This window comes from Podarcis bocagei, assembly GCF_964188305.1.
Source record: "Podarcis bocagei genome assembly, chromosome: 4".
In the NCBI taxonomy this organism is placed as follows: Eukaryota; Metazoa; Chordata; class Lepidosauria; order Squamata; family Lacertidae; genus Podarcis; species Podarcis bocagei.
The window spans coordinates 7,789,512-7,812,545 of NC_138128.1; the positions used below are offsets into that span (position 1 = coordinate 7,789,512).

General features: G+C 44.4%; 1 protein-coding gene across 2 annotated transcripts; it reads right to left on the reverse strand.

Moving 5' to 3' along the window:
• Window positions 1-3,120: 3,120 nt before the first annotated feature.
• LOC308584969 (cytochrome P450 2J4-like) lies at window positions 3,121-22,708 on the reverse strand. Of its 2 annotated transcripts, XR_014007057.1 has the most exons (10): window positions 22,416-22,708; window positions 19,014-19,176; window positions 17,086-17,235; window positions 16,567-16,727; window positions 11,482-11,655; window positions 10,292-10,433; window positions 7,915-8,102; window positions 6,635-6,776; window positions 4,207-4,881; window positions 3,345-4,162 (listed from the first exon to the last, which is right to left on the reverse strand). XR_014007057.1 is itself a non-coding variant. In XM_081190380.1 (9 exons), exons 1-9 carry the CDS (start codon window positions 22,584-22,586, stop codon window positions 4,682-4,684), a joined length of 1,491 nt encoding a protein of 496 aa, XP_081046506.1. In that variant the 5' UTR covers window positions 22,587-22,708; the 3' UTR covers window positions 3,121-4,681. The 2 variants fall into 2 exon arrangements, 1 of the variants encoding a protein (XP_081046506.1); XM_081190380.1 differs by having other exon boundaries at window positions 3,121-4,881.
• Between the last annotated feature and the right edge of the window lie 326 nt (window positions 22,709-23,034).

Below are 23,034 nucleotides of genomic sequence, written 5' to 3' on the forward strand. Positions count from 1 at the left end.
AAGTTAGTTCTTGGTATGAGCTTTCGTGTGCATGCACACTTCTTCAGATACACTGAAACAGAAGTTGCCAGATCCTTCTATATAGTGAGAAGGTGGGGAGGGGTATTACTCAGAAGAGTGGTGGGAATGGGAGATTGGCAGATAGCTGAGATGAGCCTGTTGACGACTCTTAACGACTGTAATAGGTCTTACAGGAAAAGGCAAGGGGTGAGAAGGTGAGAAATGGCTTAGTCATGTATAATGGGATAAGAATCCAATGTCTTTGTTCAAACCAGGTCTCTCCATGGTACTGTACTCCATGGTATGTACTGTTACACTGTTATATTTCTATGTAAATATCCTTAAGAAGCGTGACATCCAAGTCCCTTTCAGGTTCACATGGACCCACGCATCTGGGAGGGAGAATAGCAGGTTAATATTTACCACTTTAAATTGTGCAGAGAAAAGGATTGCAAAGTAGCCACCTTTGCAATCTTATCTCCGAAGGTTGTAACTGTAGCAGGAAACACACACCCCCATCATTCAGTTTGTACAAACTTCACACACATTCACACACTACATACACTATGCTTCTGTTATAAATTCATAGAAAAGCAACCATACATTGGATTTGCACTGTTCCACTTTTATTTTACTTCATGAAGGAAGGACTACAAAACGGAGAAGGTTTGATACAGGCTACCATAATCCCTTGAGCATACCAGCACATCCACAGGAGCCCTGCCCAGTTGCTATGCCAACCCAGATGGTCTCAGAAAGAAGACTATCAACAACACAACGGACTGCATACACAAGTGGATTCAACACGGACTATAACAAAAGAACAGTGATTGGATTCCCCCTTAGGGGGCAGGAAACTGTGACTACCTTTTGTCTTCTGAAAATGACTCATGGGGAGGGGGAGAAGGGAAGCAGCCAGGTGACAGGACACTGAGATTACCACCACCACCCCTCCCTCAACCCCTCCTTTCTGTGATGTATGCATGATGTTTCTGGGGGTGGGCTTGATCTACAGGATGGGAATTTCAAAAGTTTTTATAAGACCTTGCACACCATTTTTCTCTGTCTTTCCTCTCTCCTGCAAGTGAGGGGAGCACCCTGTTGCAACAGTCAATAAAGGCCAAGCCTACAGGCTGCTGTTTTGCTCCAAGTTATCCTGGTTGGTGTCTTTGTTTTTTTGTCCAAGGGAGCCCTCGGATTTTTCCATTAACACCATTGTTGGGTACTTGAATGTTATGGGCTTTCATTGAGCCAGAGGCCTGGAAAATTACATCTAGATATTAAAGGTCAGCACATCTTCAATTTTATGGCCTCCAATGGCAGGGGCATAGGAAGGGGAGCGGTGGGGGCACTCTGCCCCGGGTGCCATCCTTGAGAAGGGTGACAAAAAGGCTTGAGCTGCCAACGCCACAGCACACAACGGCTTGCCCCGGCACTGCAGCTCGCAGCGGATCACACCAGCCCCTGCGCAGCTCGCCCCAATGCTGATGCCTCAGTAGATTGTGCCGCTCCCGCCCCCCACAGCTTGCCCCACCACCGATGCTGCAGAGCACAGCAGCTCACCCCACCATGGCTGGAGGAGGAGGCAGGCAGGCAGGGAAAGAGGATGGGAAGGAGGCAGGTGAGCAAACAATGGAGGGGGCGGGAATGGGCACCCCCCATTCTGTCCATCCCTATGGGTGCCACTTGCCCCATCCCATTCATTCCTACGGGCGGTTTGCCCAGCCCCAGGTACCCAAGAGGCTTCCTCCGCCACTGTCCAATGGTCCATGTTCTAATCTTGTTTCTTATTAAATGCCATTATCTTTGGGGGGGGGGGGTCCTGGTGATTTATTGTAAGGGAATCTTCATTACAATATTGTTCTAAGGCTGGAATCCTTGATAAAATTGCAGCAGCATCTGCATACAGCAGAACTGAAATACAATGATGGTGTAGCTTGGGAGAGTGGAGCTTTTGTCTGCTTGGGCTTTTAACCAGTTCGATAAAAGCCTTCGGTCAATGTTTGTGGCCTCTAACTTGTGCCAGAGTTTAGATCTAGAGATGGAATCAAAGGCCCCCTTTAGATCTATAAAGGCGACGTATAGGGATACCATGCTCCATGATGAGTATTTCACCTTGAGATGTTGGAGGATCATATAGCGGTCTATGTTACTCTTGCCTTCTCTAAATCCCACCTGTTGAGATATACTCAAATGAAAATCAGCTACTCTGCACTCAAATTTAACTGCAGGTTCTCTTAATATGAAAATCACAAAGGCACATTCCAACAACAACAACACTGACCCCTGCAGGTAATTGCTGCCATTTGGAATGAAAGCATGTTTGTGCTCAACTAGACCTTTTGCAGCAAGAAAAAATAAGTTTCCTCAGGAAATCAACCTTTAAGCTCATAAATAAAAAGACTGGGGTGTAATGCTGGTTTCTTCCTTTACACCTGATGTTACTGTCTAGGATGAGGCTTCATTTACACCTGAAGCCTGATCCATTACCTCCTGTAGCTGGCAGCCTGGAATGGGTTTTAGTTACACAGCCAGCACTATCCAAATATTATCTTCTCCTTTAGCGTCTATCTGTGGCAAGAGTAAAATAGAAGGATTCCCTCAATGCCTAGATCCAGGTTTGGGGCAATTACTCTTCAATGAGACAGCCCCAGTAGAGATTAAAAATTACAAAACATGCAGCAAAGTAGAGTGTGGAAATATAGGCTGTTAAAGCTTTAAAATGTCCTGTTCGAAGTTCCTTCCAAAATCACACAATTCCCTTAGTATAGAAGAGACTGTTAGTGCAATTTCACCAATTTTTTTCAAATTACACCAAGTGTTTGGCCCATGTCTTGAGCAGCCCATCCTCCATGTCTGGATTCTGCTTAGAGCTAGCATGCCAGCTGCACTGGGTGGCTTAGAAACAGTCCAAGACTAAATACCTGGAACATGACTCACCCACCCTCCCTTTCTCTAAGGAATGTATGTATGTACAGAGGCAGGTATAAGGCCAAGACTGCATTCAGCCGCATTGGCAGGAGTGTGAAGTAGCCACTGAGAAGAGGTTTTGCTCAGTGCAAGGTTATCAGCAGAGAAGCTGAAGATTGCATGCTGTAAGTTTCAGTATAGCATGGTGAGCTAGCATGGTAAAGTGCTAGTGGATCTCTCTGTACACTTATATCATTGCAAAGTTTACCGCACTTTTAAGTAAACAGGCACTGTCTTTATTGTATTTTTGGCACCTGTTGAATTTCCTCTTCAAACATGCCTTCTAAGTGATTACTTTTATCGCAGTCAGTATCTGAATTTAGCTGAAATTGTTTTTATATATCCAATGGTATAAACTCTTTTCACAAATGCAGTTGTTTTGCATATGGTTTTTACTGTACTGTGAAATCACTTTGAGATGCTTAATCAGAAGCATTTAGTAAAAGAAATAAATAAACATGGTTCCTATCCCCAACACTGCACAAACACACATTTGTGGCAGGGAAGAAACCATTCACAGCTGAAAATGGCAGGTTCACCATGATTCTGTGGGTGCATTGTGTGAATGCTTTTTAGAGGGCACCCACACAATGCCAGCACCCAATCATGGTGAACTTTATTTCCGCCTCAGTTCTTCCATCTTCTCAGACCTCATAAACTACCCCTACCCGAAACAGAAAAGTAGCACAACTTGCACAGTTGTAGATGCCTTTAGCACTATTATTCTGCCTTTTGAAAAGGTGGGGTTTTGTTGTGGGCGGATACAGCAACATAGAAGGCTACCTTACCATTCGTCTATTCAGCTCAGTACTGTCAGCACCAACTGCCAGCATGTCTCCAGCTTTCAAAGAGGGAATCTTTCCTAGCCCTACCTAGAGTTATCCTACAGTGCGTCCATTTGAAAACCGATATAGACTATCCCAATAGTGGCACAGAAAGTATCTACACCTGACCAATGGCATTGTGGGCTGGGTGTATAGCATGATCACAACCACCATTTCCTTCTTGATTCATCTGGGGCATGCGCACGGTGGAAAAGTCATAGAAAACATAATAATGAGGAGGGTTTTCACATATCAAGTAGCCATCCCTAGGCTTGTAGATGGCAGGATCTAGAATCAGTCTACAATGAAAGCAGTATGTTGAGGACAAGAATGAATTATTCTGGATCCTAAAATGCTACATTTTTGTGCTACAAATAGGTTAGTATGTCAACACAGCACAAAACTCCACCACTGACCCATCTCAGCATGCAATTCTCCCTTTTAAATGTCCAATTCAGCACTTAACAAAGAAAATACAATGACTCCATAAGCTGAAAAAGAGCAGATTCAACAAATGAGCCTCCTTTTCACCTTTGTATGGAATAGGGTAAAAATACCTAAGCTCAGATATAGAATTCAGTCCTGAGCACAGAAACTGCAAAGGGCGTGGGAGGTTCCCCTCCACAGGGCACTGAGCCGAGGGGGCACAAAATTGGGAAGACACATAATTGAGAATATTTGTTTGGGGGTGCCAAATTTTGGCCTAGCTCAGAGTGCCATATTATCAAAGATTACCAACTCTGCCCCTGAAACAAATGAGGGTTATTTTAATTGGTCCAATGATAGTAGAACTGAGAAAGCCAAGGACAGAATGTCAGTCAAAGTGAATAATAATAATAATAATGGAGAAATTTATGGCAATAAATAAACAAACCACGTAATTATTTTTATATGCTTCCTGATGCACTGCAGCGAGGAATAGCACAGAGTTTGTGAGGGTGGGGATGCAATGTCATCCCCAAAACAGGCTTGTTATTGAGTTCTTTCACTCCTTCTGGCAGCTGGAAGCGGAATGCCCTCAACAGGGTGGTTAGGAAGATGAATATCTCCATCTTGGCCATCTGCTCTCCCACACAGGCTCGAGCCCCTGCAGAGGAAAGAAGGGGGAAGCAGTAAGTGAGTCATAACCAACTCCATCTATTCTCCAGTTCATCTGGTTTGCTCAGCAAGTAGTTTTAGCCAGAACAACAACAACAACAAAAAGCTGGAAAACAGCTACTCCCAAAGTATCTCCCTTTAATCCTCTGTGTTGACATCCTGAGGGTCCTGGCTTTGCTCCAGGAAATACTGGAAGCTGACCTTGAGTGGCTGCAGTTCCCAAAGGAAGACTAAGCTTGAAAGCAGCATGGGCATTTGGATATGGAGCATACAGGTCATGGTTGTATCACTATATGTAGTACTTTGGGAAAGCAGGTCTAACTACTGCCAGAAGAGCTTAAGGCAGGGGTCAGCAATGTGTGGCCCATGGGCCGGATGCAGCCCACGAAGACCATTTTACCATCCCATGAGCCGCCCCTGAACCAAGCCGCCCGCTCAACGAGTCCCCTGAGCACTGCACTAAACCGCCGCAGCGTGGCCCGGGGACTCGCCGAGAGGCACCGGAAATTGTGTCTGCGCATGTGCAGATACTGGAAATCGCATCTGCGCATGTCCAGATGCCGAAAATCGCTTCTGCGCAGGTGCGATTTTGGGCATCTCGGCATGCGCAGACACGATTTCCGGTGTCGCGCTGCGCCAGTCCGGCCCACAGACGATCTCCGTGGGAGTGATCCGGCTCATGGCTGGTAAACCTTGCTGACCCCTGGCTTAAGGGAAGGAATAATCAAAGTGCACACATTGCCTGTGTGTGAATCCCCAGCATCTCAGAGGAGACACCTGGTGGCCAATAGAGGCAGCTGCCACTGTGATGGAGATCCAGTCAAAAGCAACTATGGGGTGCGATGCTCCTTACAACAAAAAGAAGAAATAGAGAGATAGAAAGAGAGAGAGAAGAGGCTGGAGCAGCTGGTTGTTCTGGGCTCACCTTCTGCAGTAGCCATAGAGAGAGAAATATTTTGTACATGGAAATGGATGCAATTTACAACAGAGTTACAGTTATTTTATTAGTAGATAGGTAGCCGTGTTGGTCTGCCATAGTCAAAATAAAAAAAATTCCTTCCAGTAGCAGTAGATACGTATCTGAAGAAGTGTGCATGCACACGAAAGCTCATACCAAGAACTAACTTAGTTGGTCTTTAAGGTGCTACTGGAAGGAATTTTTTTTATTTCATCATTTTATGTTAATAATTTTTGGAATTTTATGAAACTTTCAGTATATAATTTTGTAAATAAAAAAGGAAGAAAACTGCAATAGGTAGATAAACACACACACACACTCACATATATATATATATAGAGAGAGCCACTGGAACCCCCAATTCTGATTGGGGCTTTCATTCTAGGAGAGTGAAGATTTTAACCCTTCCCCTCTTAAACCCTAAACTAAATTGCTTTTCCAGAGAAGCTGTTTGCTCCAAAGCAGGGATAGCCAATGTGTTACCCTCCAAGTGCCACTACAACTCCTATCAGCTCCAGCCATCATGGGCAAGAGTCATGGATGATGGACGTTGCAGCCCAACAACATCTGGAGAGATACCCCTACTCTATGGAGGGAGAATTCAGATTGGAAAATGGTGTGGAAGAAGTATGTTAAATTCATTGCTCTCTCAACACTATCACTCCAACCTGATTTTTAAACCACAGGGGATCTATTCATGGCCCTCCCTCTGTTTAATCACCTTTGACCATTCACTTGCTTGAAACAAGCTACTAAATGTGACCATGATTATTTCTACATTTACCTGCTCCAAATGGCAGGTATTCTTCTCTAGACCTAAAATTTCCATCCGTGTCCAAAAAATGGTGCGGGTTGAACTCTTCAGGTGTTTCCCATCGCGTGGGATCGATAAGAACAGAGTTCAGATCTGTAATAACAAGTGTCCTCTGAAAAGAAGAAACAGTTGGCTCAGAATGCATGTGGACCAGCACAAAACAGTTTTGCCATTCACTGCCCCAGTAATCAATCTTAACACATTTCTAACATACCAAGATACAGTCTATATTTATGGTGTACAATAATCACAATATTTAATTCTACAGTGGTGCCTCGCAAGACGAAAAGAATCCGTTATGTGATTCTTTTGGTCTAGCGGTTTTTTCATCTTGCAAAGCAAGCCCATTGAAGGATTAGCGGATTAGCGCTATTAGCGCTATTAGCGGCTTTTAGCGGCTTATCTGCTGATCGGATCAGCTGATAAGCGGCTTAGCGGCTTAGAAAAAGGGGGGGAAAGGGGAAAAAACCAGCAGGAACTCGCAAGACATTGTCGTCTTGCGAAGCAAGCCCATAGGAAATTTGTTTTGCGAAGCACCTCCAAAACGGAAAACTCTTTCGTCTAGCGAGTTTTCCGTCTTGCGAGGCATTCGTCTTGCGGGGCACCACTGTAATTCTGATTTGGTGCATCAGAATATAGTGTGTGTCAGCCCAAGGCACATCAGAGGCTGCTGAGTTCAACGCAGGGCGGGTTTGAGTCTGCTCTCCTTCTGCTTCAATTTGTTGTTGGGAATTATATAACTTTCCTTTCCCTTTTGACAGAAGTGAATGAGATTGGCATGCATGCTAATCCCTCACAGGTGGAAAAAGCCTGCCAAATTATAGGAAAGCAGGTCCAGGGATTCTTGTACTGGATACTTTCCTTGCAAGTTTTTATGCCTTTGGAGGTTAGATGACCATCTGTTATGGATGTTGTAGTTGAGATTCCTGTATTGCAAGGAGTTGGACTAGATGACCCTCAGCGTCCCTTCCAACTCTACAATTCTATGATTATATGTATCTTGATAAAACTTGTTATGTGTTTGGGGTTCATCCTCTCATTCCAGATCACTTATGCAGTAGTCTGTTCCTTGTATTTGTCATAATAGAATTTTTTAACTTTCAGGTTATTAATCTTCAGATATTTTTTTCGAGAGAGGGGGGAGATCCTTCTCCCTCAGATTTTGTGCTACATGGGTGCATTTAAAGTGCCACTATCAGGTGCTCTTTGCTTTCAAAATATACAGCTGTTGCCTTATCTATATCCTGTACCTTTGGAATGTGAAAACCATGCATTTCCATATCCTTTGCACTTCGCCTGGGAATCCCAACTAATAAGGGATATTTTGCACGCAAAATTTCATGCATCACAGCGTTGGTGTAAGGCAGTTTCTTTCGATCTTCATAGCAAATGGGAAGGGAGGAACCTAAAACATCTTCCATCTCCTTGTAGACTTTATCTGCAGGGAAAAGTGGGAAATTAAGCTTTACCATATTTTAAAATCCACTAGTTTTAATCTGAGAAACACACAGCAACTAGACTGTAGAGGGTGGGATGAAAAGACCCCAGTATATTAAGTGAGGCTCATTGGTAGATGCTGGCGGCACCCTGAAAATAAGAAGCTAACAATTAAATACTGTGAATGCAGCTGCATGTGGAAAAGGTCTATTGCTCTGGGATAGAACATCTGCTTTGCATGCAGAAGGTCCGTGATTCAATTCCCAGAATCTCCAGGTAGGGCTGGGAATGTTCCTTCCCTGAAATCCCGGAGAGCTGATGGCAGCCAGTGTAGGCAATACTGAGCTGGATGGACCCTGGCTCTGACTCAGCAGCAGCCAGTTTCTCATGTTTCCACAAATTCAGAGGGGAGTTCCTTACTCTCTGGGAAGACTATTTCACCAGGAGCCAGATCAAATGTTTCTTTCACCCACTCAGTTCTGCCCTTACTGAAACTCAGTGCCTGGCTTCTCTCCCACACAGAACAGGATTGCAGCCAGTGCATGGAGGCTAGTTAGCACAATTCTATGGCTGCCCATTTCCCCTGGCCTCCTCCTGGCAAAGTGGTTGCTTGGCCACAATGGCAACCCACACTGTGCCCTGCTCAGCCATACCCCTGTGGCTGTTGTTGGAAGATTCAGGAAAGGGTAAGGAAAGTACTTCTTCATATAAGGTAAAGGGACCCTTGACCATTAGGTCCAGTCGTGGCTGACTCTGGGGTTGCGGCGCTCATCTCGCTTTATTGACCAAGGGAGCCGGCGTACAGCTTCCGGGTCATGTGGCCAGCATGACTAAGCTGCTTCTGGCGAACCAGAGCAGCGCATGAAAACACGGTTTACCTTCCTGCTGGAGCGGTACCTATTTATCTACTTGCACTTTGATGTGCTTTTGAACTGCTGGGTTGACATGACCAGGGACCAAGCAACGGGAGCTCACCCCGTTGCGGGGATTTGAACCGCCGACCTTCTGAACAGCAAGTCCTAGGTTCTGTGGTTTAACCCACAGCGCCACCCGCGTCCCAGGTCTTCTTCCTATAACACAGAGTTAAATTCTGGAATTTATTCCCACAAGATGTGATGCCCACTCACTTGAATGGCTTTAGAATCGGATTTGATGATTTTTTAGAGGATAAGGCTATCAATGACTGATAAACATTATGGATATGTTCTCCCTCATCCCTCCAGTGTAAAAAGCAGTACCGTATTTTTTGCCCTATAGGACGCACTTTTTCCCTTCCAAAAATGAAGGGGAAATGTGTGTGTGTCCTATGGGGCGAATGCAGGCTTTAGCTGAAGCCTGGAGAGTGAGAGGGGTTGGTGCACACCGACCTCTCTCGTTCTCCAGGCTTCAGGAAGCTCTCCACAAGCCTTGGGAGCCCGCGGGAGTTCCCGTCGGGCTCCCTAGGCTTGCGGATAGCAGCCTGCATCTCAAAGCCTGCAGCGCGCCCCGGGCTTCAGTTCCCCGACCTGGTTTGGAGGCTGGCGGTGGGGAGAAGCGCGCTTCTCCCTGCTGCCAGCCCCACAAGCTCAGGGGACAGCGAGGAGGCAGAGCGCCACCATCCCGCTGTTCCCGGACCTGGTTTGGGCTTCAGGCAGATATCCGCAAGGTGTGGGAGCCCGGCGAGAGCCCCCTGTTCTGGGGGCTGGGGTCGGGGGAAGCTCGGGCTTCCCCCGCCCCAGCCCCGCGCCTGGAGGGAAAATAAAAATTATTTTCTTTATTTCCCCCCCCCCAAAAAAAAAACCCTAGGTGCGTCCTATGGGCCGGTGCGCCCTATGGGGCGAAAAATACAGTATGTCTGTAAATACCAGTTGGTGGGAATCACAAGTACAGAGAATACTGTTCCAATCTGGTCCTGTTCACAGGCTTCCCATACGCACCTGGTTGGCCACTGTGGGAAGTTTGTGATTTGGTGGATAATTTGTTGCATTTTTACTGGGGAGAACTGGGTACAGATTCTCCCAAGCTGATCATGGGGCATTCTGGTTGCTCTTGAGAAAATAATTGTGCTCAGACTATGAACATATATTTGTCACCCACCCATTATGACACCTTGGAAGAATCACAACCTGCTACTAAAAAAGCAATAAATCTAAGCTCTTCCCTACAGGGATCCAGAGAGGTGCTTGCTTCCATTGCAAAGTTCTCCCTCACCTTGAACATCTGGATAAGACACCATGAGGAGCAGTCCCCATTGCAGAGTAGCAGCAGTCGTCTCTGTCCCTGCGACAAAGAGGTCAAGAACACACTCTGCCAGGTTGTCTTCATCAAAGGTAGAGTTGGGGTCATCCTTGCTCTATTGACAATAATGGAAAAAGTGAAATGTTGGAATTATTTACAGGCCACACAAAATCTATCTGACCTTGGGGGGGTGTCTTCCTATTGCAACACCTAATAATATGTTTTACAGCTAAGTGTGCAGGAAGATACTTGGACAGTCATAGACTGGAGTAAGAAAGGATCTCTCCAACACCCTTCTGAAGACATGCAGAATAAGAGATAATAAAAAGAATCCACAGCCCTTTCCAAGTCAGCTTTCCAAAAAAAAATTGGGGTGATGGTGCAAAAACAGTGGCATCATCTACACAAATCCAGTGCAAGTTTATGGGTATCCTCTCCCAAACTTATTTAATAGTGGTTTGCATTGTCTGTTTGCGTACCTGAAATTACAAGGTGAACTGGGGTGATCTTGGAAATGTTTTTCTGAATCAGATCACACCACTAACAAGGCATCTCAGAGCAGATCAGGGACTTTCTACACTTCTGAATGGCCCTGTGGCTTTGTTGTCTGACCACCCCACCCCACCCCAAAATCAAATCAAGCTGGCTGGAGTAGAAAAGGAGGCTGAAAGGACATCATCATCATCATCATATATTATTTATACCCCGCCCACTCTGAGCAGCAAAAAGTGATTATTGATCCACCCAACCAAAACCACCACAATAAATCATCTATTACCCCAAATGAAGCGATTTAAAGTCCAATTTCCCCCAATACAGTCGTACCTTAGTTGTCGAACACCTTGTGACTCGTATGTCTTGGCTCCCAAATGCTGCAAATCTGGAAGTTCCTGCAGCCAGTCAGAAGCTGCACCTTTGTTTTCAAACGTTTTGGAAGTCGAATAGACTTCCGGAATGGATTCCCTTTGGGAACCAAGGTACAACTGTATATTGAATTATCCCTGTATTAGGTACACCCAAATTTGCAGAGGGAAAGAATCAAGACAGGTGCTGTTTGAGGGTAACTTCATCTGGACTACACAAAGTAAGTGGGAACTCAGACACAAACACACATTGTAGTGTGGACAGGCCCCAAGTGCCTGGAGTTGACAGTGGATGCTTACTTTCTCCATCTGAAGTAGATAGAAATCAATGAAATCCTGCGGCTCATCCTTTCGTTGCTCTTTATGCCTTTCTAACTCCTCCTTTGCAAATGAAAGTACCAAGTCTGCGGAGGCAAATAACTTCCTATGAGGCCCTGGGAAATGTTTCATGAGCCATGGGAAGACTTCATACAGCTGCAGAGGAGGAGAAAGCAAAAACCACAAGTCACTACCACAAAATGGTTTGGTAACAAGGTCTATCAACAAACTCATTTGCACTGGCACTTCAGCATCATGGCCTGGATTATTATTGAGGCTGTGGCTAAATGTCTGTGGGCGCTCTTTGACCCAGAGTTACTCCCGGGTGGCAGGTGGCAGAGTGCTTTTACATCACTTCAGCTGGCAGTGAATTGGGCATACTAAATAGGACCGCATTAGAAGACAGGTTGGGATGTTTAACCAGTACAAAAATGCAGCTGCAGCAGTCAGTTCATATAACATTCATTTTACACCATTCTTACGTATTTTTAAGCCCTTCATGACCCAGGACCAGGGTCCCTAAAGCTGTATTCTCCTTTCAGAACCACAACTTCTGTCTCTGAGCCCTGCTCTGGGTCCCATCACCATTAGAAATATAGGAGCTGGCAGAAATCTTGGAGAATTTCCCATAGTGGCAGCAAAAACATGAAATACCCTTTCTAGGTAGTTCCTCCTAAACTTTTCTGTTTAAGTGAATAAACATGGTTCTGAAGATGATCTGTTGATGGATAGATGCTGCTGTGTTCTGAACTTAACTAACCTGTCTGTTCTGATTCTGCTACATATTATTTTAATAAGTTTTTAAAAGGTGTTGAAGTTATGATTATATTGCTTCTGAAGCTTTGTGGGTTTTTTTTGTTCATTCCTGGTTTCTCTTTAGCCTCTTTGAATACTTTAGAGAAAAGTGAGGTATATACGTATTAAATTTATGTGAACTATCAAAGCTTAAGGACACAGTGCTAAGGTGAATTATTTTCACATTTTGGTTCATTTTTGTTGCAAAGAGTTTAGTGCAACATTCATTCATTCATTCAGCAGTTGGTCTGTGAGCACTTAGTAAAGGATGCTGTGATTACTAAGACCCAGCATGGGTTTCTCAAAAGTAAGGCATGCCAGATGAATCTCATTTCTCTTTTTGATGGAGTTACAAGCTTGGTGAATCAGGGGAATGTTGTGGTTATAGTGTATCTTGATTTCAGTAAGGCTTTTGACAAAGTCACCCGTGATATTCTTGCGACAAAACTCATAAAATATGAGTTGAATGAGGTAACAGGTGGATTTGTAGCTGTCACAAAGAAAATGGAGCTAGCTTGTTTTCTCCTATAATAATCGTCATCGCCATCACCAGGGCTTCTTTTTCAGCTGAAACTCACTAGAACTCAGTTCCGTCACCTCTCAGCTTGGCACCATTGCCATTATAAGAAAACAAGGGAGGCGTTAATGGTGAGTTGTGGCACCTTTTTTTCTAAAAAGATAACGATTATTATTGTTATTATTATGATTATTATACCCTGCTGCAAAGGGTAGGACTTGAACCAAGGGCTTCAATTTTCAAGAAAGGAGATTCTGACTGAACATCAGGAAGAACTTTCTGACAGCAAGAGCTGTTTGACAGTGGAATGGACTCCCTCAGGCAGTTGTGGACTTTCCTTCCTTGGTATCAGCTTGGCTGCAGAAGTTGCTGGAAGGAGGCATACAAGACGGGCCATCCAACCCGGATTTAAATCCACATATCCCTGCAATGAATCGAGTACTCTGAGGGCTCATGCACACTTCTGCTTGTGTCCTGCTTTCTAGACACGGATCCAAACGGTTTATCATTTTCCTGCCACTTTCCCCAGGAAAACCCACTGTTTATCACTGAATTGGAACAACTCACAGAAAAAGCAACTGACATTTGTTCCAATTCAGTGGTGAACAGTAGGTTTTTCAGGGGAAGAAACCTGCAAGACAAATGGAAGTGTAGATGAGCCCTAAGATTTAGGAGTACTACCATAATGTTCTGTGAATGCTTACCGTATTTTTCATCCCATAGGACGCTCCGTCCCATAGGACGCACCTAGTTTTTTGGGGGGGAAATAAAGGGGAAAAAATTTCCTTTATTTCCCCCCCCCCAAAAAAAAAACCAGGTCGGGGAAACCAAACAAGGTCGAGGAACAGCGGGATGGCGGCACTGCACCTCCCTGCTGTCCTCCGAGCTTGTGGGGCTGGCCGATGTCTGCCCGGCACGAGGGGCGCTCTGCTTCAGGGCACTTCTCGCGCCGGGCGGCAGGCTGCTATCCACAGCATGGGGAGACCTGCGGGGAACTCCTGCAGGGCTCCCCACGCTGTGGATGTCTGCCCGGCGCGAGGGACGCTCTGCTTCAGGGCGCCCCTCGCTCCAGGCGGCAGGCTGCTATCCGCAGCCTAGACAGCCCTGCGGGAACTCCCGCAGGTTTGCCTAGGCTGTGGATGTGTTCCCTAAGTGCTGGGCACTCTGCTTTCAGCGCACCCGGTGCTCCGGGAAGCAGGCTGCTATCCGCAGCCTAGACAGCCCTGCGGGAACTCCCAGAGGGCTGCCTAGGCTGCAGATGCATTCCCGAAGCGCCGGGTGCTGTGCTTTCAGCGCGCCCGGCGCTCCGGGAAGCAGGCTGCTATCCGCAGCCTAGACAGCCCTGCGGGAACTCCCGGAGGGCTGCCTAGGCTGCGGATGCGTTCCCGAAGCGCCTGGTGCTCTGCTTTCTTTTCTTTTTTTTAAAACAATTTTTTATTGGTTTTTCACCTTTTATAAAGACAAATTACACACAAAAAAGACAAAAGACAAAAACATGTATAATTTCAGAAAATCTTACTTTCCTAACCTTGTTCCCTGACTTCCCCCCCCCCTTCATGCATCCGAATTCCCAGAATTATGTCAGCAAATTGGTATTTCTCCTCTTAACCATCTTAATATTACCTCTTTCATAAGGAAAAATAAATTTTTCTAAGTTGGACTCAAATTCCCTTCCATCGATTCCCCATTTTGTCTTAAATAAAGGTCATATTAACTAAACCCAAAGATCTTGAGTGTTTTTAAAATTCTATTCTTCCCTCCCTCCCATCCCCGGTTTTCGTCCCTTCCCCAATACATGTCCAAAATAGCAATTCTTAGCCTGGGTTCCTCACGTCCGAGGCTTTCAAGTCTCTTTCAGTCCCTCTCCGCTGGTCTTGTTGGTAGTCCTTTATGTCGGTCGTCGAATCTCGAAAGAGTTCTATCACCCTCCAACCATATTCTCTTCCCACAAGGGCATTTGAAAACAGCTGCTGAAAAGTTTCCACAAGGCCTGCATCTTCAGAGTCAGAGTCAAAGTAGAGGCCCCAATCATATTTCTTTATTTTAAGTTCCTGTATTCCATAAACTCCCGGGGCCTCCTCCTTCTTCTTTTGCATCTTTCGCAGATTTGTAGTAGATATAATCCAAAAGTCTCCTTGCTTATATTCCACAGATGTCAGCTTCTGGTTGGTGCTTTCCAACTTTATTTCCTCTTTTTCTTGTTTAGTCTCTTCCACTTCTTTTGATATCATTTCCAATTCAGCTGTGGATTCTTTCTCATTCAGGTCCTCAATACAATCAGCAGAGCTGCTTGTTCCAGAAGTCAAGGTCATAAGTTGTTTATTCATAGCTAGACTCTGCTCTTGTAAGATTCCCACAAAATGAAACATTCTTTCGATTTCCACTAGTAACTTTCCATCCACAGCCATTGTAGTTTCACAGTGTTCCCCCTAGAGGGAATCTGGTTACTTGGTAATCTTTCTCCAACAATCCTCTTACTTATTGTTATTACTTTGTTTCCAACAATTTTAGATCAATTGTAACATTTTAGTCCAGAGGGATCTTAAATAACAAATTTTTCCACTCTAAACTGTCCGTTTGACAGCTTTGACAGCTGTCAAACTCCGCTCCACAAGCTCAAAAACAGGACGCTCCCGGGCCCGGGAGGGGGGGTTGTTTACAACAGAAAGAAAGCTTCCAAAACTCCACTCTCCAGCTCAAAATTTCTTTTTGCCAAATCTTGGAAGTTAAAATCTTTTTTAACTCACCCCACAAAGGGTAGGCTCTCCAGCTTAGTTCTTAAGTCGTTGCTTTAGATCGTCTGCAAAAGGGGGGGTGCGGACTTCCTTTTAGCACACCCCCCGGTCGTCTCAAATTCACGGGATAATATTCTTAAAATCCAATTCCGTCTTACTCACGGGTTATTCTTTTCAGTCCAAATTTCAAGGAAGTCAGCGCTCTCCAGTCATGGCTCGCGGCTTCGCTCAACCGAGGTAGCGATCGACTCTCAGCACCACGCCACCCTCCGTACCCTCTCCGCAGCCTTTAAAAAGGCTCTTCGTGAGTCGGGGGGCGCTTAAGGCGCCCACCGAGTCTTCAGTCCGCAGGCTTCAGCGCCTGCGGTTTTTAAGGGTCCCCGCGTCGCCGGCGCGGCAAGACCCGTCCTCAGCTGAGCAGATTCCCTCCGCAGCTCGGAGGGAATCCGCCATTTCCAGATCGCGCCAACCCGGAAGTCCCTGGTGCTCTGCTTTCAGCGCGCCCGGCGCTCCGGGAAGCAGGCTGCTATCCGCAGCCTAGACAGCCCTGCGGGACCTCCTGCAGGGCTGCCTAGGCTGCGGATGCGTTCCCGAAGCGCCGGGTGCTCTGCTTTCAGCGCGCCCGGCGCTCCGGGAAGCACGCTGCTATCCGCAGCCTAGACAGCCCTGCGGGACCTCCTGCAGGGCTGCCTAGGCTGTGGATGTGTTCCCGAAGCGCGGGGCGCTCTGCTTTCAGGGCACCCGGCGCTCCGGGAAACAGGCTGCTATCCGCAGCCTAGAAAGCCCTGCGGGAACTCCTGCAGGGCTGCGTAGGCTGCGGATGCGTTCCCGAAGCCTGGAGAGCGAGAGGGGTCCGTGCGCACCGACCCCTCTCGCTCTCCAAGCTTCAGCGAAAGCCTGCATTTGCCCCATAGGACGCACCCAGATTTCCCCTTCATTTTTGGAGGGGAAAAGTGCGTCCTATAGGGTGAAAAATACGGTATTTGAGTTAGGGCCTCTGGGAATCAAAAGTCTACTCACCACGTGAAGTAAGTTATTTGAGTCTTTCAAGATGCCATCAACGGCATCAATCAATTTTTGGAATTTTTCATCTTCAAGAGAAAATCGGTATCCAAAAGCCAAAACACATATCAAGCTGGACACTGCATTAGTAATGGGGAGTGAAAAATCATGTGGTTGCCCTGCAAATGAAATCATTTACATTTATATCTCAGAAAGCTGCTAGGATCAACTGTTATTTTAAAAATAATTGAATAAAAGTGAAAATGTATAAAATTCCATTCCAAAATGTGCAGAGATTGTGCATAAAGACCGCTGCAAACTGGGATAGGTATCAGCATCATTACTTACCATATTTACGCGAAAGTAATGTGCACCTTTTTTGGCCAAATTCAGTGTGAAAATTAGGGTGCACGTTAGATTTGATGGCACATTTGCATTCACCAGCAAATACTTTGTTGGTTTCAAGGTTTTGAAAACTGAGGTGTTCATTAGATTGGAGGGTGATTAGATTCATGTAAATACGGTAAGATCACATACCTTTTGCATGTGCAAAGACCTCCACAAGACGATGGGCTTCCTCTTGTATTTGGAACTCCATGCCTTTCTTCCCCAGACCCAGCTTCCGCATAGTAATGACACTGAACCGTCTCTGCTGCTTCCAGGTGTGACCATTTGAAAAGACCAAACCTAAAACAGTAATGAGAAAACATTACTCACAAAAATGCCATATTTTTAAAATTGTCAGTCAACCAAGATGAGACCAAATTTAGTGCAGATAATACCTGTGTATTTCAGAGATGCCATTCTTTCACAACCTAAGAACTGCAAGACTGGAACAGAATCTGTATAATACAGTGATATTCACCAGCACTGTACCCTTCAGAAAATGCCTATGAGGCCATCACTATCTTGTCTTCAAGCACTGGAACTTATTTCATTATAACCCACAGGATCCTTCCAGATATCCTTTTAATTGTGCATTCATGATTATTTGTGATTGTTATGTTATTGAGGTGGTCACACTGCTTCATTTCCTTTTCTTTTAATAGAGTTTTATTAAAAGTTTTAACATATTAAGCAGTAAAATCCAAACTCTTTTATAGAAAGAGAAGAAAAGGCAACATATCAAGAAAAGAATACCGAGAGTTGATTCCCCCCATCTCCCACCTGGGAGGTCTCCCCGTTCCTCAGCTTCACACCCTGAGAAAACCCTCTCTGATTTGTCTTCCACAGATCCCTTCTTTTTCTAATCCTCAGTTCTCTGTAAACGTCCTCCTTTATCACAGATATATATGTTCAAATATTAATTCCTGCATATCAGTAATACTTATAGAAAACTATCAAAAAAAAGGTTCATAAAAAGCCAAATCAATAAAGAAAAAAACCTAAACCTAAAAAGAAGAGACTGCTTCATTTCCAATAAGTGCATATCCTATAACTTTCTGCTGAAATTCTATAAATTTTTTTTGTTTATTTTGGTTCCACTTTTTTGCACTTTAGTCCCTCTGGACAGCAATCATGTAGCATTGGGGAGGCATCACAGGATTAATGAAATCAGAATATATTCACCACTAAATTCCTTCACTCTACTTCTCATGCACAGAAGAGTCAGTTCTTCTTGTCAAATCTGTAGTGATCAGGTGGGATTACTATGAGGAATTATAAAATATGCATCAAGCCATTGTGTCCACGATGAATGCATTGTGTTGACTGGGTTTGATACATTGACAATAATTTCTGATCAAATCCCACAACCGCCTGCATCTCTGGCCATTTCCTCTACTGTTCCTCTACTGCCCATTTCTCTCTCTTCACAAGTCACATACACAGCCCAGTTGCTTAGACAGGCAGGCTCCTGGGTCATCCTTTGATGCCAAATGCTCTTCTTTGTAGTTCTGTTCTTTGTTTACCCCGGGCTTAATTAGTTTTGGTGGTTTAACATTCTCCCCAAGTGGGTTTGTTTAAATGCTCAGAGGAAATCTGATTGGTTCTTACGAACACTCTGTAAAAAGTTCTTTTGTGAATAAAACGGCCTGGGCAGGGGGCTGCGGAGGGAGGGACAGAGAGAGATTATTATATGCACCCTTCCCAGAGTCTTGCTGGTTCAAGCCTCTGTGTGTATTCTTATTAATAAGAGTTCAATCCTTCCTTTACTTTGTGAACGCCTCACAAATCAGCAAGACTTCCTCTTTCAGTACCTTCCCAAGACTCCCACAAAAAGTGTTATCATAAGTTCACATCACCTTTGTTGACTTCTGAATTTTGCGCAAGAGCCTAGCCTATGAACCAGATTTTGTGGCAATCTTAATGCCTAATGACCAAGCTGGTAAATGCAGTGCAATGACTTCTTTGAAGACCTCTGCTGTTGGAAAGAGCTTCAGATGATGGGCATAGTCAGAGTTCGATTTTATACTCTTCTCTGGAGATAGGGCCAGCAAAACCCATCAGCCTTCTCAACAACTTACCCCTTTTTTTAAGTGCAGTTTTCAGGAAAGGGGTCACCGGTCGTTCAGACAAGACTTCTGGTGAGTTTGTAAGGCCTTCTTTCACCGTTTGGAATCCAGACAGTACTACCATAGGATAATGTCCGAGCCATACATTGTAAATGTCTCCATATTGCTTAGCCAGCTGCCATTAGCATCAAAGTAGAAAAGAGAACTGTCATGTTAAAATATAGCAGATTATTACAAGCTTTTGTGACTATAGCCCATTGCCACTGTGACAGGCATTCAGTGAGCTGGCAAAGGCTTCTTCTTCGCCACAACAGAGTGTATTTCAAGGCTGTCTAGTTCTTGTGACACTGAGGACTTACCCACACTAAATCTTTCCCTGCTGCTTCCCGCCCGCCCTGCCCCCCCCCCCCGGAAAACCACTCTTTAGTGCTCAGTCAGAACAAACAGAAGTTCAGATTTTATTCAGATTGACATTTGCTCCGATTTAGCACTAAAGAATGAGTTTTCCATGGGAAAGGAGTGGGGCAGAAGCAGTTTAGTCATGCTGGCCACATGACCCGGAAAGCTGTCTGTGGACAAACGCCGGTTCCCTCAGCCTGAAAGCGAGATGAGTGTCGCAACCCCATAGTCGCCTTGGACTGGACTCAACCATCCAGGGATCCTTTACCTATTTTCACCTTCAGCTCCACTGCCCACTTCTTCTTGACAAACACTACTGGGGCACCATCCAGCATCTTCAATGACTTCAACAAGCCTGTTGCCAAATCATTATCCAGGAACTACTACAGAACTGTAAGCTCAGCCTCAGATGTTGGGTAGAGGCAGCTCCAAGGGAAGGGTGGCCCCAGGAATAGCTCAATCACACAGCAATATAGCTGGTGCCATGGCAACTTTGCTACCTCCTTGCAGAACACATCCCTGAAGGAGTGATACTCAGGCAGGAGTTGACCCTCCTCCCCTGTGATAGGTCCTGCTCACAAGACACCCGGTTAGGTGGTGGCGGCTGCAGCAGCTCTCAGGTGCTTTTCTGTGCAGCAGTGGCCCTGGCAGTGCTCGGACTCAAAACTGGCTAATAGTTGTTTAGATTTTCTCAATCCAGGGTGGGTTTCTAATAGCCCTTATAATTCTTTCTATTGTTAAAAGGTTGGGGGCCACCTCCAATCTCTTCCAAGCTGCTGTGGCAAAATTCCAAAGGGGTTCCAGGCACTTCCACAGGGTCTGTGCTACTTTGAGAATCAGGATGTAGTGGAAACTGTTGTAGCTTTAAGAAAAATGATTTATTCGCATATTTGCAACTGAATTTGAATTGTGGGAGTCCAGATCTTACAGGATGGTCGTCTCTGGGGTGGCTTGTTCCCCGCAGCAGTGTAGCACTATAGTCCAAGGCTCTCGTCCAAGGTACTGTCTTTGTTCTCCTCCTTCTTCCTAACACACCTTTGCTCCAAGCAACTCCTCCCCATCCATCTGCTATCCCAAGCCTAGTTTTTTAGAGCAACATTTCTCCTGTGAGGCCAGCCTGTGATCATAGACCTGAGAACCTTCCTTTGATGTGCTAATCACAAGCCATCTACACCTTTGTATATTAATGTTTTTGTTCTTAACTAGCCCTGGTCAAGCTGGTTCCCATAAGCCAGCCCAGGGATTCCTTGTGTGGCACAGTTCTGCAGGTTGTGTTTTGCATTCATATCCCCAATATTAGCTAGATTCTGACATTCATCAATTTCTTGGGCTTAATGGAAGATCTCCCCACTCTACTTATAGCAATATATTAGTTAATAGAAATCATTTTGTTTTATGGGAGACATTTACATATACATACAGTATGTGCACCTCAATTTTCAAAACCTTGAAACCAAAAAAGTATTTGCTGGTGAATGTAAATGTGCCATCAAATCTAATGCGCACCCTAATTTTCATGACGTAATTTGGCCAAAAAAGGTATGCATTACAGTCAAGTAAATACGGTATATAGAATATACAGATATAGAATATACAGATATATATAGATATATATCTATATATCTATATATCTATATATAGATATAGATATATAGATATAGATATCGAATATACAGATATAGAATATTAAATTTATAGTCAAATATAAAGTCATCCCATATGTAAAAAAGTAATTCACAAACGTATTTTAGAATATTGCAGCTAATATAATGTATACAAAAAGTTTTTCTTTTCTTTTCTTATATATCCCTGAATAATGTATATGGATTTGCTCCCCCAAAATTAAATACAGGGTAATCATACAGCCAATCAATCTGGCATTATATATTTAAAAAATGATTATTGGTGATGCAAACAAGCCAGATAAGATTCGTTATGATGAGAAAAGTAAAATCTTGAAAGACCTACTTGGCTCCCAGTCCATTTCCCAGCAAAATTCAAAGTGTTGGTGCTGACCTTTAAAGTCCTAAACGGCTTTGGCCCAGTATACCTGAAGGAGCATCTCCACCCCTATAATTCAGCCCGGACACTGTAGTCCAGCGCCGAGGGCCTTCTGGCGGTTCCCTCACTGCGAGAAGCGATTATTGTAGAACACCCTCCCATCAAATGTCAAGGAAATAAATAACTATCTGACTTTTAGAAGGCATCTGAAGGCAGCCCTGTTTAGGGAAAGGGTCATTCCACATCAAATCAATGCAAAAAAACAAGGGTTTCATCACCCACCGTCTCGGATTTTAATGAAACTTGGTGTATTTCCTTCCCTTATGGTTGAAAGAAACCCCCTTAAATGCCCCCCTCTATCTGATATGATCATTGGTTATGGAGGGGGAAAAATAAAATGTACGCAAGGCCAAGGATCTCAAGAGGAACAGAAATGCAGATTTCACGAAACTTTGAAGTGCTATAAAAGTAAAACCGTTTGAGATAGAGGGGGGAAATTTAAGGGGGTTTCTTTCAACCTTAAGGGAAAGGTGTACACCAAGTTTCATCAAAATGTGAGACAGTGGGTGACATGACGCATTGAACTGACATGGAATGACCTGAAGTTTTTAATGTCTGATGTTTTATTGTATTTTTAATATTTTGTTGGAAGCTGCCCAGAGTGACTGGGGAAACCAAGCCAGATTAAGATGAGCAGGGTATAAATAATAAATTATTATTATTATTATTATTATTATTATTATTATTATTATTACATTGAAATCCTTAATTGAATTTACTATGTGTACAATTAAAGTTGCTATAGCATGCAGCATACCTGCAGAATACTGTAGTTTTGATGAAGAGAGGAACAATTGTTCCAATTGACAAGTTGCACTACATGTCACACTTCCATTTTCCAGAAGGTTTTACCAACACAACACTTTACTCACCAGTTGCTGTAGAAATAAAATAATCTGCAGTTCTATTAAGCCAGCTTCTTACTCAACTACTAAATGATTTAGAAAGAAGTACCTTCAGCAAAGTATCTGGCGAAAATATTTTCCCAATCTGCCACATGCCTCCAATGACAGGAAGTGAGAAAGGTCCAGGAGGGTAGTGTCTGTGTGACCAGAGCTGTCTCAGGAAGTGCAGAACCAGAAAAGCCACCAGCACAAAAAACAAAATTTCCAAGATCCCTGCCATTCTCCTGTTGTTATCTTTCCTCTGTGGATTTCTTTTGCTAGTATAGCTGTGTGCATTGGAACATAGTTTCCCCAAGAGCGTGTTGCTTCCCTTCAAAGATATTGTCACTTGTCTCTTTCATTCACCAACAACCTTTTATATAGGCCACACTGAAGACAGTTGTGGCAACATTTATTGCATCGTATCTAATTAGTTCTTGGGCTGCATTTCACTTTGCATTAATTCTTTTAGCGCTTATGTCAAGGTTAGATCTGGAATGTATTTCAATCAAGAATTGGAGTTGTTCCCACACCTCTGAAGGAAGGAGTGATCTAAACACAAATTACCAGAGGGGTGGAGTGAACTAGGCCAGCCTAGAAGAAGAGGGAAAGCATGCTTAAAAGCAAAAAACCCAGCTTCCATGCAAACACAAGCGGTGCTTACCTTTCACAGGGATAGTGACATCCCT

Excerpts from the sequence above, each read along its gene's own strand:
- LOC308584969 (XM_081190380.1), bottom strand. The coding sequence starts at position 22,586 with ATGGCAGGGATCTTGGAAATTTTGTTTTTTGTGCTGGTGGCTTTTCTG. Across the intron at positions 11,656-16,566 it reads CAAATAACTTACTTCACGTG|CTGTATGAAGTCTTCCCATG; the intron begins GTGAGTAGACTT and ends CCTCCTCTGCAG. Across the intron at positions 6,777-7,914 it reads ATGGTTTTCACATTCCAAAG|AGGACACTTGTTATTACAGA; the intron begins GTACAGGATATA and ends TCTTCTTTTCAG.